Source organism: Rana temporaria, chromosome 1 (assembly GCF_905171775.1).
Source record: "Rana temporaria chromosome 1, aRanTem1.1, whole genome shotgun sequence".
Lineage (NCBI taxonomy): Eukaryota > Metazoa > Chordata > Amphibia > Anura > Ranidae > Rana > Rana temporaria.
In genome coordinates this window covers 660944550-660959975 of record NC_053489.1, presented here as the reverse complement: position 1 = coordinate 660959975, position 15426 = coordinate 660944550, and the positions used below count along the sequence as shown (strand labels likewise).

General features: G+C 46.1%; 1 protein-coding gene across 6 annotated transcripts in view; it reads left to right on the top strand.

Moving 5' to 3' along the window:
• DYSF (dysferlin) overlaps positions 1 to 15426 on the top strand; it is a 412823-nt gene that overhangs the window by 293702 nt on the left and 103695 nt on the right. For all 6 annotated transcript variants that reach the window (XM_040335540.1, XM_040335536.1, XM_040335537.1 and 3 more), the window contains 5 exons: positions 854 to 968; positions 2424 to 2529; positions 5365 to 5507; positions 8493 to 8666; positions 11231 to 11324. In XM_040335540.1, the coding sequence (XP_040191474.1) occupies positions 854 to 968; positions 2424 to 2529; positions 5365 to 5507; positions 8493 to 8666; positions 11231 to 11324 (632 nt within the window). The remainder of the gene's footprint in view (positions 1 to 853; positions 969 to 2423; positions 2530 to 5364; positions 5508 to 8492; positions 8667 to 11230; positions 11325 to 15426) is intronic.

Below are 15426 nucleotides of genomic sequence, written 5' to 3'. Positions count from 1 at the left end.
TGCAAGGTCAGGACAAGCCGAAGTCAGATGCAGGCGGAAGACAGGGAGAATCCAGGTAACAAGCCGGGTGGTCAGAAGGTCACAGGTCAAGCAGGTAACAGGGACAAGGGTGACAGGGTTCTGAAGGTCAGACAGCACTGGTTTTAAGTATTCCAGGAATCTAAATGGACTGTTTGGTGCCAAGCGGCACACGTTCACGTACACGCGTGCACAGAAACACCACCGCACACAGGCACACGCTCCCGCAGTGCGGTACGTGAACCAGCGCACACAGGGGCATGCACAACAGTGCGCACCGGAGTGCATACATCAGCGCACATCGGCGGGCGCGCACCAAGGCAACCAACACCACGTCCAGCAAGGTGAGTCCTCTGACAGCTGGCGAACGTGGGCTGCCTCGGAGTGGGGGGGTGGGTGAGCACTGTCGGCAGGTGGGGTTGAATGGGAGCTATTCTCCCAGGGATCGCGGAGTGGAGGAGAGAGAAGAGACGGCGGCCGTATCATAAGAACGCTAAGGAACATCGCTTTTACAGCTTTCATCTATTTGTTGGTCTTAGAGAGGGGTGGCTGGAGAGAGGGGGTGGCACCTGTGCGCCCTTAATGGACACACCGCCACTGCATTCACTTCTCCCCCCTCAGCTACATTAAAGGTGATGTAGGAAAGGGGAAGAGAGGGGTGGAGGAGCTAGACCAGCACAGAGAATTAAAAGTAAGCATTTAAAATTCTTCTTATTACCTTATTGCTTTTCATTTTACCCATTTGTTTCCCCTTTGGTCCCTGCTCATGTATACTTTGTATGTGTCTTGCACGGTCATCGGCTCCCGGATGGTGACATCTTTGCTCTTTCGGCAGGTTGTTGTATGACACAGACGCCGGTCACATGAGCTTTGTAGAGGAAGTGTTTGAGAACCAGGCCCGCCTACCCGGTGGACAGTGGATACACATGAATGACGCCTACTCTGATGTGGTATAGCAGATCTTCTTACTGTGTAAATTAATGTATGATTAATGTGTAACTTCACTCTATGACAATTGGCAGTGTTGAGTGGAAGTGGGGAACATAAAAAGACTTGCTTGAGATTGGTGGGTGAATTAACCAGTAGCATTCACAGTAATCCAGAACCGGTTTTGTGCAAACCCTAAGGGTGCATCCAGACTTGTGAATGCACCTTGCCCGTGATTACGCAGGGGTTCCTGTGATTAGCTGCAGATAGGCAGGTCAATGAAACTAATGGAAAGCTGCCGTATGTCACAGCTAGTCGCGCCCACTTGTATATAATAACTCACATACATATAATTGGTCCTGGACAAAGACTGCCAATCACCTAGCTGTCTTATTCACAGACCTAGAAAATGTAGTACTGTAATATCCTTTAAAGTGATTGTAAAGGTTCAGTTTTTATTATTTTAAATAACAAACATCTCATACTTATCTCCACTGTGCAGTTCATTTTGCACAAAGTGGCCCCCGATCGTCCTCTTCTGGGGTCCCTCGGTGGCTCTCTCGACTCCTCCCCGCAATAGCTAACCCCCTCTGGGAAGCTCTCTCCCGAGGGGGTTACCTTGCGGGTGCGCTCCTATGTTATACACTCAGCGTACATAGCCGCTGAGTGTATGACTCGGTCCTGCCCCTGCGTCATTGGATTTGATTGACAGCAGCGCAAGCCAATGGCTGCGCTGCTTTTAATCTACCCAATGACGAGCCGATAAGCCTTGGCAAAGATCGAGTGCATTCGCAACGTGGGACTTTCCAGGGCTCAGGTAAGTAAAACGGGGGGCTGGGGGGCCAGTAATCAACAGATGTTTTTTCATCTTAATGCACAGGATGCATTAAGATGAAAAAACATGAACCTTTACAACCCCTTTAACGCGTTCCGGCCCGACCTATAACAGAATGGCGGCCAAGCAGTGGCTTTACCATTCTGAGTGAACGTCATGCGATGTTCACCGGACACAGCCAATGACTGATCAGTGTACCGGCTTGCTGCCGGTACCATATGACCGCTGTGACCAATCACAGCAGGTCACATGACAGTTGTAAACAAAGGATGGCTTCCTTTCATGCCATTCATTGTGTACAATTGTGTTGCTTGTTGTGATTGGTCAATGTGATCACATGGTACAGACAGGGCCAATCTCAGTCCATCTGTACCATGTGATTAGCTTTGACCAATCACAGCTAATCACAACAAAACAAACTAAATGAATACGTTTCATTCAGTAAAATGCTTGCTTATAGCAATGTAATTTACTGTTATAAGCAATAATAATGTGTAGAAATCTCTTCCCCAGAGTAGTGCAATGTTACTATGGTAACATTATATTGCTCTGGTCACAGTGTGTTAAAAAAAAATCATAAAAAAAAAAAAAATATGTAATTAAAAAATCCTTTTCACTGTGATTACTCTCACATGTTTTTCAGAATGGGGAGAAAGTTCTCGCAAAAAACGAGATTGAATGTCCTCCAGGGTGGAAATGGGAGGATGTTGAATGGTCTACAGATATTAATCGAGCCGTGGATGAACAAGGTGAGGATGCAGATTTAGGTTCAGTTTTAACCTTAGCCAGCTGGATATCACCAAAATAACTGAACCCAAAGATGTTCCTGACCACATAGCAGCAGATTCAGTGGACATTTGTAGAGCACTAGATGCAATGTAGATGTTGACCTGTGCTATAAATGCAGCTGAGTATGAAGGGTAATATAAACAGACAGAAAAACTTTCCAGACTCCATGAATCTTCCCACTGATGCCCTCACATGATCTTGTAGTGATATAAAATCCAGAGAAGGCATTTAATGGATCTTCCAATAACGAACGAATAACAAATGTAGTGATATAGATGTATAGTATGATGACTATAAATTATATTGTTCCGCAGCAACACACAGGCTCTCCAGAGAACGCATTTTAATTAACTTCCAATAACGAACAAAGTCCAAATTCCACAGATGATACAAAATCCAACAGAGTAATTCAAAGTCTCATCTCAGACCCGTGCCATATTTCTCAGAGAATACATATTCTGATCACATCCAGACCAACATATATTAATGCAGAGAAGGAGTATATTCTCTGAGTGACAAGGCTCACCTTCAAGTTTATATTCTCTATCCACTGAATAGCTGAGCAATTTGATTGGCTGTCTTTGATCTACATCCTGTCTTTCAGAGTGACAGGTAATTGTCACTCCCAGCCGGAGTCACTAATTAGTACTAGGGAGCTAATTAGTATACATCCTTGCATACCAATAAGCTCCCTCTAATATGTAATTAGATTACATGTGGCCTGAGTAATGGTTGCAAAATAGTTTCATCCTGGACCCCTGCACACTGACAATTGACAATCCTGGACTGAAATCTGGCCTGGTCAATTTTGGACTTATAACACAATAATACAACATTATATATATATCTATCTATATATCTATATATATATATATATATATATATATATATATATATATATATATATATCTATATATATCTCTATCTATATATATATATAGATATATATATATATATAACATTCCACATAAATCGGCCAACATATTACAACAGATCTCAGCTTGACAAGTGTGTTTGATGAGCTTTTGATCTGTCTGTCTGGGGGTTCTATTGGTGAGATCTCCCCAAGTCTGAACACCTGCTGTGCCCATTATGGGGGCTTCCACCATTCCTGGTGTTTTTTTTTTTAAATGTATTTTATATCATGGAAAATGTAACACAAGGAGCCAGAACACGGGTGTGTAAAAACACTCAAAACTCCAAGGTGGACAGGAGTAGGGTCGGGAATTATAGCAGGAAGATCTCACTGCTGGAATATCCACGACATAATAAGTGAAGGGCTTACTCAGCTCACCATGCTTTACATATAACTAAAACATTAACGTTTGGTAGACTGACTCTTTAAAAAGCCGTTCATCAATAAAGTATTTGCATTTTAGTACCTAGTTTTACAACTTATAACATGTTTGCCCCAGCTAACCAAAAGGTTTCCTATCATTATTATTATTATACACGATTTATATAGCGCCAACAGGTTACGCAGCACTTGACTGCTGAGGCGCAATGAGCCCAGATACAATTAACTGTAACCTAGATGTATAGAAACCTTCCCCCTTGCCCCCTCACCCTATTAAATAAACACACCTACAACCATTAGGTTGGAAAGGGCAAGGCCACAGCTTTATTAAAAACCAAACATAAACATGTGAACACATTGTAACCAGTGCCAGTCACAGTTGTACTGTGAGCACACAATTCCAAAGAGGGGGAAGGGCCTGTCCTTACCATAAGTGCTGGACAGGCCGCCTATTTCCGATTTCCATCAAGGGCATGGCCCATTACAGCCATTTTATGCTGGCTGGCAAGGTCAAGAAACCGCAGCAAGCTGTGACATACCATCGAAAAAGGGGCGGGAGGGTGGGCAGCTCTTCCAAACACGTTCTTGAATAACCCAGAATTCCCCGGGGCAACACTTATACCCGAGCTCGGGCCCATCCCATTCCCCTTACAACCAATCCTTGGGTGACCACCACCTTGTTCTGTACCTGGCCATGCCCCCATCAGTCAAGGCTCTCTTTCCCTAAGGGGCTCAGGAGGCCATCAATACAATGTATATGGGGACAGCACAATTACAGTAAGTTCAATACAGAAGGTAAAGGAGGGCCCGGCTCGTAGAGCTTACATTCTAAAGGGAGGGGGTGGTGGTACAAAAGGTAATAACTGCAGAAAATAATTTGATAGAGTGGCTCGAGGACAGTTGTTAGGTGGGCGTGGGATGGGCTTCCCTGAATAAATGAGTTTTTAGGGATCTCCTAAAGGTGGACAGGGTAGGGGCTGATCAGACATACCGGGGCAGGGAGTTCCAGAGGATGGGAGAGGCTCTGGGAGGTCCTGGGAGGAGCGGAGGGGACGATTTTGGTGATATCTGCAGATGAGGTTGGTGATGTAGATGGGGGCGATGTTGTGAATGGCCTTGTAGGTTATGGTTAGCATTTTAACTTTTACACAGTGGGGTAGGGGAAGCCAGTGAAGGGATTGGCAGAGAGGAGTAGCAGTCACGGATCGGTTAGTGAGGTGTATTAGTCTAGCAGCAGAATTCATAATAGACTGAAGGGGGAATAGCCTGCTTAAGGGTAGGCCGTTAAGGAGAGAGTTGCAGTAGTCAAGGTGGGAAATAATCAATGCCTTCAACTACTTAGTTTTGGCTAGAATGTTTTTAGATCTAGTATTGATAATAGGTGATAATATCATTAAAGATTTCACATAAACAAAAAAACATTACAATGGTCATCCTAGGATTATGTGCTCTGGGCTCATGTAATGGAGATGACACATTTCTCTCCTAACCGTTGCAGGCTGGGAATACGGTATAACCATTCCGCCAGATCGCAAACCTAAATCCTGGGGGCCATCTGAGAAGATGTATCACACGAGCCGCAGAAGGCGCTGGTTCAGGCTACGCAGGAGAGATCCTAAGCAGATCGAGATACTAAAGAAGGTGGGTGGACCGTCTCTTGTTTTTATATACTATGATAATGTTAAAGATGGACTGGAAAGGGTAAAAATCTCTACCTTTCTCCTAGTTATGTAGGTCTAAGAAAATCGTTAAAGCAGTGCAAAAGCTTTTCTTTTTTTGCACTTTAGAATAGTAAGAAGGTGGAGCTTTATTAGGATTTGTATTGCTGTCTGTGTCCTCTATGGAGAGATTCACATTCTCTGTTTGTGGTTACCACTATTAATGGACATGAAAGTAAAGAGAGAATCCAAAATGTTGCGTTCTCGCTGGAAAAGGAACACAGGGGTATTCTTTGGAAGGGAAAGGCGTGGCCTGGTGAAGCTGTCTAAAGCTGGCCATAGATGGGTAGAATTTAGAATGAAAAATCTTAGGAAAAGAAGGTTCTAAGAATGTTTGGACCGACAACTGGCTCAGCCTCTCAGTGCACCACTGAGAGCCCAAGCCAGGCCCTCCCAACCCCTGCACAGTGAGCGCTGGAAGTGCAAAGCAGAGAGCCAATGACTGACTGTATAATAATAATAATCAAAGACTGCTGACCACTCAGTACTTGGTCTTCACTGAAAAGTCGGTCACCGGCTCTCTGCCCTGCTCACTGGAGGGCTCAGTCTCCCAGCAGCTTGCTGAAAAGCTGAGTCAGCTGCCGGTCCAGGCATATGTGTTGATCCAGAGCCTGGACTGTTTGAGTGATGTCTGGCAACATGAGTTTTTAGCCCGTTGTTTGCTAAAAATGGGTCACGGTAGTGCAGAACTAAGTGCACCAATGTGACCCACAGAAGAAGTAGGGCCGAAAGAGCATTGGTCCTACTTCTACTTTAATTGGCCTGCCTGCAGTACAGACCTTTCTTCAATAGAAAATATTTAGCGCATCTTGAAGTAAAAGATTTGACAAAGAAGACCCAGGACTGTTAAGCCGTTAAAATCCTATGTCACGCAAGAATGGGACAACATTCTTCTTCCAAAACTCCAGCAACTGGTCTCCTCAGTTCCCAGACGATTACAGAGGTCTGCTAAAAGAAGACGAGATGCTACACTGTGATAAACATGGCCCTGTCCCAACTTTTTTGAGATGTGTTTCTGCCATCAATTTTAAAATTACTTTTTTTTTCTTAAAATTATACATTTTCTCAGTGTAAACATTTAGGTGTTTAAACCCTTCCCCACTCTATCCACCCCGTCCATTTTGTGTTTGTCTGAAGGCCTATTTACACTTGTCTGTTGTCATGCAGCAAAACTGGTGCACTTTGCTGCATGAAAATGGATTTTAAGTTGAAATCCAATTGTTTTCTACATGGTTGGTTTACATCTATGTGCTGCAATTCAGTGTTAAATGGAAACTACCGTGTTTCCCCAAAAATAAGACCTACCCGAAAATAAGACCTAGCGCTATTTTCCAGGAGGGCTGCAATATAAGCCCTACCCCAAAAATAAGCCCTAGTTTAAAATGTTTGTAAAATCCTATAATCCACTATATTACAGTTGTATATAATGTACAATGTTTGTGTTTCTGTAATATAAATGCGGTGAAGAGAGCTCGGACGGGTCACAGAAGTGCAGAGCAGCGCTATAACAAAGGTATTTGGGACAATTATATTACAGAAACACACATTGTACATTATATAATACTGTAATAGAGTGGATTTGTAACAGCTCTGGTGAACGGAGTGACCCACAATTGCGGTTAGCAAGGATTTCAATGCTCTTCTTTATGTGAGAATTCAGTATTGGGCCCCAGGCATCACTCTACACAAACAGGAGTTTGGGGGTTCTCTACATTATCTCTCTCTCACATAAAGAAAGGCGTTGAGCTACTAAGGATGGACGCATTACAACATGCGACCAGAGCTTAGCGTTTAAAATTATAGTATACACTTATGTCAAGCACGTAGTAAATAGGAGTTGTTAAGACAACTAATAGTTACATATGACAGGCAATATAGCTCATAGTAAATAGAAGCTGTAGAGACAACTACTAGTTGCATATGAGAGGCAATGTAGCTCGTAGTAAAATAGGAGTTGTAGAGACAACAAATAGTTGCATATAAAAGGCAAATATAGTTCAGGTAATTTGTGAGTAGATGTCCCTTTAAGATATTCCTTAGCAAACAGTCATAGGCACAACAGTCTATCCCAAGTAGTATGTTAATAGCCACAAGTCATAGTAAATATCAGCAATTGTTTTAGGTGGAAAGTATGCAGCAGATATTTCGGTAGAACTACAAGTGACACAATTGCTACTTATCCGTTTGTAGGGCTTCAGTGTAGCAAGTAGGTAGATTCCGTAGAGTAGGGTTTCAGCAAGGAAGATCTCTTAGGTTGTCCGTAGCGATGGCAGCCTGGACGTAGTGAAGGTCTTTTGCTAGCTGGCCATAATGTTGCAGCCTAAGTTGATGTCCAGTATGGCAGCAAAGACAGCTGTATTGTAGCGTGGAGAGCGGTACGGCTGACAATAATAGAACAGGGCTTGTGTATAAGCTGAATGCCTTTATAGGCAGGTAACCATGTGCAGTGCATCGCACTAATTCAAGAGAACCGCCGTAAGTAGCGGCTCACTTCCGCTTTCCAAGCTGGAACGCATGCGGCGCGGGGCCATGACGTCATTGCGTGATCGCCGTAATGCGTTCCAGCGTAGAATGCATTACAGGGAAGAAACGGCGCACGGAGCCCCTGTTACAGGATTATAGGATTTTACAAGCATTTTAACTTCACATTGAGGATTCCTGTCAGAGGGAGAGGGAGAGAAGACGTCACATTACATGGTAAGACCTACCCCGAAAATAAGCCCTACTGTGTCTTTTGTTGCCAAAATTAATATAAGACCCGGGGAAACACGGTATATGGATAGATTGCAGTATACAGAGTCTTAATGTAGCACAGTTGCATTACTTTCTGAATAGTATTCACAGTTAACAGATTGAAATTGTTCACAGGATTTGTAATTTTGAATGCTCACTCTCCCATCTCTTGCAGCATAAGCCCGATGAGGCAGAGAGTGAAGGCTGGGAATACACCTCTCTATTCGGATGGCGGTTTCACCTGAAGTACCGCAAAACCGACAGTTTCCGCAGACGGAGGTGGAGGCGTAGAATGGAGCCTCAGGAAAAGACTGGAGCGGCGGCTGTCTTTGACCTAGAGGGGGCACTAGTGAGTAACAAGCAGCCTGTGCGGTGTTGTAATCATTTTTGTGATGTGGGTAATCTGATCATTCCCCCTCGATCATCCAGAGGGACAGTTCTGTTTTTATCCAAAGTATCATTCAAATCCTACACTCATTATTTATGTATTTTTCATATTCATATGCAGAATCTCTCTGATATTCTACAACGGATTACAGAGATCTCTGAGCTATTCATCTCAATGCCCCAATACTTTAACTTTCTTAGGTTAGGTTGCATGTAGACAAGTGCGCTGCCAAAAAATTTGTTCGTTTTCGTTACATCCCTTTTTATGCTTTTTTTGAAAATTCTGTACATTTTTTAATTTTCTCATTTGCGATTTTCAAATTTCCAAATTTTAGATTTTCCAGAGTTTCGAATTTCAGGATTTTCTAATTTTGGAATTGTGAATTTTCTAATCTCCGATTTTCTAATTTTGGAATTTCTGATTTTCTAATCTTCAGATTTTCGAATTTTGGAATTTCGAATTTTCGATTTTAGAATTTTCGAAAATCCGAAAACTCAAAAAAAAAAGAATGAAAATCAGTAAGATTTGAAATAATAACTAACTAATAATAACTAACTAGTCTAAGGCCTCGTACAGACGACCGAACATGTCTGCTGAAACTGGTCCGCGGACCAGTTTCAGCAGACATGTTCGGTCGTCTGTACGGCCGAGCGGACAGGTTTCCAGCGGACATATGTCCACCCGACCGTTTTCGAGCGGACAAATGTTTCTTAGCATGCTAAGAAACATGTCCGCTGGAATCCTGTCCGTCGAACATGTTCGGTCGTCTGTACAGACTCACCGTACATGTCCGAGCGGCCGCCATCCCTCGCATGCGTCGAATCACTTTGACGCATGCGTGGAAGCATTGAACTTCCAGGGCCGCGCACGTCGCCACGTCATCATCGCGGTGACGGCGCGGCCACGTCCCCGCGGATGGTGTACGCGCGGATTTCTGTCTGATGGTGTGTACAACCATCAGACAGAAATCTCCGGCCAGACATGTCCGCTGAAAACGGTCCGGCGGACCGATTTCAGCGAACAGTCCGGTCGTCTGTACGAGGCCTAAGTGTTGAAATGTCCTTTCAAGCTTGGCTGTTAGTGAATGTAACGAATACAAATTTATCTGAAGTTACGAATTATCCGAAACAACAAATGCTGCATCTAAACAAATGGAATGGAACAAATTAATAATAAATAATAAAACGTCCATTCATTTAGATGTGGCATTCGTTATTTTTGATAATTGGTAACTTCGGATAAATTTGTATTCGTTACATTCACTAAGGCCCCTTTCACACTGGGGTGGGAGGCGCTGTGGCGGTATAGCGCCGCTAAAAATAGCGGCGCTATACCGTCGGAATTGCCGCGGGATTCGGCCGCTAGCGGTGCGGTATTAACCCCCGCTAGCGGCCGATAAAGGGTTAATACCGCCCGCAATGCGCATTGCCGACGTTATTCCCACGGTTTCCCTTTGTTTTTAATGGGAAGGAGCGGTATACATACCGCTCCTCTCACCGCTCCAAAGATGCTGCTTGCAGGAGATTTTTTTCTCTGCTGCCAGCGCATCGCCTCAGCGGTATAGCAGCGCTATTTTTAACGCTGTACCGCCTAAAGAACTCCTCAGTGTGAAAGGGGTCTAAAAGCCAAATTTCAGGCGGACCTGAACGAATGCTCCATACATCTCTATGGAGTGACGGATGCCAGTGGTGACATGTCCGCTGATATCCGATCCGCCTCGCACCGCTAAATCCAGACGGATAGAAACCCTACTTTCCATCTGTCTATTGGATCGGATGAAAACGGACAGACGGTCAGTTTTCATCCGATCCCCCCCAATAGAGGAAAGCGGAGATCTGACAGGTCAGTTTCTGCACAGTGTGCAGAGACATACTTGTCATCCGCCAGCTCAGTGGGGAATAACGGAGCCATCCCCCGCTAAGCAAGCCGATGTCTAAAAATGGATCCGCCCGTGTTCAAGGGCTTTTACAAGGACCTGGTAGGTTAGTATGGGGCAAACATATACTTGGCAGGGACCTGTTAGAGCTATGGCTCCCAGCAGTTGGTATGTTGGTATCTGCGACTGGTTGTCTGAGTCAGGGTTTGTTACCCTTCCCATTTCCTTCTTTAATATTTTCATGGGATGTGGTGTCTAAATTTGACCCTCTGTGCCTCACAAACATTGTTTAACATGTACGTAGACGTGCAATTAGTTTACTTCCGAATTCGTTTAATTCATTTTGACAGATTTGTTAATTCCGAAATTTCCGAATTTTTCAATTTGCGAGCTTTTGGATTTTGGAATTTTGGAATATTCTGAATTTTTTGAAATTTTGGAAATTCTGAATTTTCTGAAATTTTGGAAATTCTACATTTCTGAAATTGTGGAAATTGTAAATTTCTGAAATTGTGGAAATTCAAAATTTTGGAAATTCGAAAATCCGTAAATAAAAATGAAAATCTGAAATGTTCTACAACTGAGCGCATTTTGCTGCAGGACTCTTCTGGAAAAAAAACCTGTGTATTGCTGTCCATTGTTTTTGCAGGGTGGAGTCACTGATGACAAAAGTGATGATGGGAAGTACACTTGCACAATGAGTTTAGGAGTGAACAGACCTACAATTTCCTGTATTTTTGATTGTGAGTAAAAGACGTTCTTCTACGCTATTCTACAAAGTTATATTGTCCTACTGATGCCGCATACACTCGACCGTTTTTCATGACGAGAAAAATGGGCATTAAAAATTTAGAACCTGCTCTATTTTTTCTCATCGTGAAAAACGGTCGTGTGTACGCTTTAACGACAGGAAAAAAAGTGCATGCTCAGAAGCAAGTTATGAGACGGGAGCGCTCGTTCTGGTAAAACTAGCGTTCATAATGGAGATAGCACATTCGTCACGCTGTAAAGGCCAGATTCAGGTAGACTTACGACGGGTGTATTAGTAGATACGCCGTCGTAAGTCCGAATCCGTGCCATCGCAACTTTAAGCATATGCTCAAACTGAGATACGCTTAAATGTTGCTAAGATATGGCTGGCGTAAGTCTCCTACGCTGTCGTATCTTAACTGCATATTTACGCTGGCCGCTAGGGGGCGTGTACGCTGATTAACACCTAGAATATGTAAATCAGCTAGATACGCCTATTCACGAACGTACGCCCGGCCGTCGCAGAAAAGATACGCCGTTTACGTAAGGGGTTTTCAGGCGTAAGATAAACCACCAAAAAGATGGCGCAACCAATGTTAAGTATGGACGTTTTTCAAATTTTACGTCGTTTGCTTAAAGGGGAAAAAAACGCTCATGCTCAGAAGCAAGTTATGAGACGGGAAATTAGAATAATCAGCCCAAAGGGTGGCGCCATTCGAATGGAACTTCCCCTTTATAGTGCCGTTGTACATCACCAAGCTTTGCTTGAGTATTTTTTATCACGATCGCAGGGGCGGACTGACCATTGGGACTCTTGGGCACTGCCCGAGGGCCCCATGCCACTAGGGGGCCCCATCAGGGTTGCCAAGCTCAATAAAACCAGGGACAGTATGTCAAAATCTGTGTTTTTTTTTTTTACATCTGTCCCTGATATGTCTGAAACCGACATGCTTTTGATGTGAAAATCCCGAGATTTTAGCTGCCCTGCCTCTGCACTGCCTCCTGGCGTGGTGGCCATCTGTAAGCCCGGGGGCCCCATAATCTTCTATTGCCCGGGGGCCCCATGAGTTGTCAGTCCGCCCCTGCACGATCGTGTGTATGCAAGGCAGGCTTGACAAGAATCATGTCGAGAAAAACGTTGTTTTGTTTCCATGACATTAAAAACGGTCGTGTGTACACGGCATGAGATCTGCTCTCCAGCCTTGCCTTCAGTCTTGCACTGTTGATCAGGCTCCTCTCCTGCAATGAAATGGTTTACTCTGATTTCACTGCACACTGCGAGCTTCGAAACTGCAGCAAGTCAGATAGAACCTGCCTCATTAAAGCGGGAGTTCACCCGAAAACATTTTTTTAACCTTAGATTGAGGCTCATTTTGTCTAGGGGAATCGGCTAGTTTTTAAAAAAAAAGAAGCAGTACTTACCGTTTTAGAGAGCGATCTTCTCCGCCGCTTCCGGGTATGGTCTTCGGGACTGGGCGTTCCTATTTGATTGACAGGCTTCCGAAAGGCTTCTGACGGTCGCATCTATCGCGTCACGAGTAGCCGAAAGAAGCCGAACGTCGGTGCAGCTCTATACGGCGCCTGCGCACCGGCGTTCGGCTACTTTCGGAAAATCGTGACGCGATAGATGCGACCGTCGGAAGCCTGTCAATCAAATAGGAACGCCCAGTCCCGCAGCCCATACCCGGAAGCGGCAGAGAAGATCGCTCTCTAAAACGGTAGACAAAATGAGCATCAATCTAATGTTAAAAATTTACATTTCCGGGTGAACCTCCACTTTAAGAAACACTTTAAGCCCTTAAAGGATAAGTTCACCTTTTGAAACATGTTCGATCAGCATTTAGGGTGGAACATGTAACATGTTTCAGCAGCTGCAGCCATTCCCCCTCTGCCCCGTCCCCAATGACAGCGAGCGGGCTTCTTCTCAAGGTGCCCACTGTCACTCTTTGAAAACAATGGGCCAAATCCACAAAGACCCGGCGTAACTTAGAAATTCTAATTTAAGTTACACTGCCTTAAAATTTCTACCTAAGTGCCCGATCCACAAAGCACTTAGCTAGAAATTTCAGGCTGTGTAACTTAAATCCGGCCGGCGTAAGGCGTTCCTCTTCATCAGGGGGCGATTCCCATTTAAATGAGGCGCGCTCCCGCGCCGGCCGTACTGCGCATGCGCAAAGTTACGTTACGCCGAGTTTTGTGGATCGCGCCGGGTAAAAAAAAAGTTGCGTCGGGAAAAAAAAAAAAATTGACAGCGTCGCTCGGCATGCATTCCTGAGAGGGAGAACTCCATGCCAATTTTCAAATAAAAAACCGGCATGGGTTCCCCCCCCAGGAGCATACCAGGCCCTTAGGTCTGGTATGGGTTGTAAGGAGACCCCCCCCACGCCGAAAAATCGACGTAGGGGGTCCCCCTACAATCCATACGAGACCCGTATCCAAAGCAGGCTACCCGGCCGGCCAGGAATGGGAGTGGGGACGAGCGAGCGCCCCCCCCCCCTCCTGAGCCGTACCAGGCCGCATGCCCTCAACATGGGGGGGTTGGGTGCTCTGGGGCAGGGGGGCGCACTGCGGGCCCCCCCACCCCAGAGCACCCTGTCCCCATGTTGATGAGGACAGGACCTCTTCCCGACAACCCTGGCCGTTGGTTGTCGGGGTCTGCGGGCGGGGGGCTTATCGGAATCTGGGAGTCCCCTCAAATAAGGGGGCCCCCAGATACCGGCCCCCCACCCTAAGTGAATGGATATGGGGTACATCGTACCCCTACCCATTCACCTGGAGGCAAAGTGATAGTTATTAAACACACGACACAAGGGTTTTTAAAATCATTTATTAGTCTGCTCCGGAGGCCCCCCCTGTCTTCTTTAGCTCTAATACCAGGGGGGGCTTCTTCTTCCGCTCTCCGGGGGTCTTCTCCGCTCTCCGGGGGGGGCTTCTTCTTCCGCTCTCTGGGGGGGGTCTTCTCCGCTCTCCGGGGGTCTTCTTCTATCTTCGCCGCTCTCCGCTGTTGACTCGGCGCACCCCGGTTCTTCTCCAGCTGTCCGGTGCCTTCTCCTTCAGCGCTGGCTGCCTGCTATCTTCGTGTGTTAGCTCAATTACTAGCAGGCAGCCAGCACGGTCTTCTGTGACGTCATCTTCTTCTCTTCTCTTCTTCTCCCTTCTTCCGATGTTGACCCGACGCCTCTTCTCGCTGCAATGATGGAAGCGCGCCTTGCATCCGATTTATATAGGCCTCACCGTCCCATCATGCTCCGGTAGGTACCCACGTGGTGGGTGCCTACCCACGTGGGTACCTACCGGAGCATGATGGGACGGTGAGGCCTATATAAATCGGATGCAAGGCGCGCTTCCATCATTGCAGCGAGAAGAGGCGTCGGGTCAACATCGGAAGAAGGGAGAAGAAGAGAAGAGAAGAAGATGACGTCACAGAAGACCGTGCTGGCTGCCTGCTAGTAATTGAGCTAACACACGAAGATAGCAGGCAGCCAGCGCTGAAGGAGAAGGCACCGGACAGCTGGAGAAGAACCGGGGTGCGCCGAGTCAACAGCGGAGAGCGGCGAAGATAGAAGAAGACCCCCGGAGAGCGGAGAAGACCCCCCCCCGGAGAGCGGAAGAAGAAGCCCCCCCCGGAGAGCGGAGAAGACCCCCGGAGAGCGGAAGAAGAAGCCCCCCCTGGTATTAGAGCTAAAGAAGACAGGGGGGGCCTCCGGAGCAGACTAATAAATGATTTTAAAAACCCTTGTGTCGTGTGTTTAATAACTATCACTTTGCCTCCAGGTGAATGGGTAGGGGTACGATGTACCCCATATCCATTCACTTAGGGTGGGGGGCCGGTATCTGGGGGCCCCCTTATTTGAGGGGACTCCCAGATTCCGATAAGCCCCCCGCCCGCAGACCCCGACAACCAACGGCCAGGGTTGTCGGGAAGAGGTCCTGTCCTCATCAACATGGGGACAGGGTGCTCTGGGGTGGGGGGGCCCGCAGTGCGCCCCCCTGCCCCAGAGCACCCAACCCCCCCATGTTGAGGGCATGCGGCCTGGTACGGCTCAGGAGGGGGGGGGCGCTCGCTCGTCCCCACTCCCATTCCTGGCCGGCCGG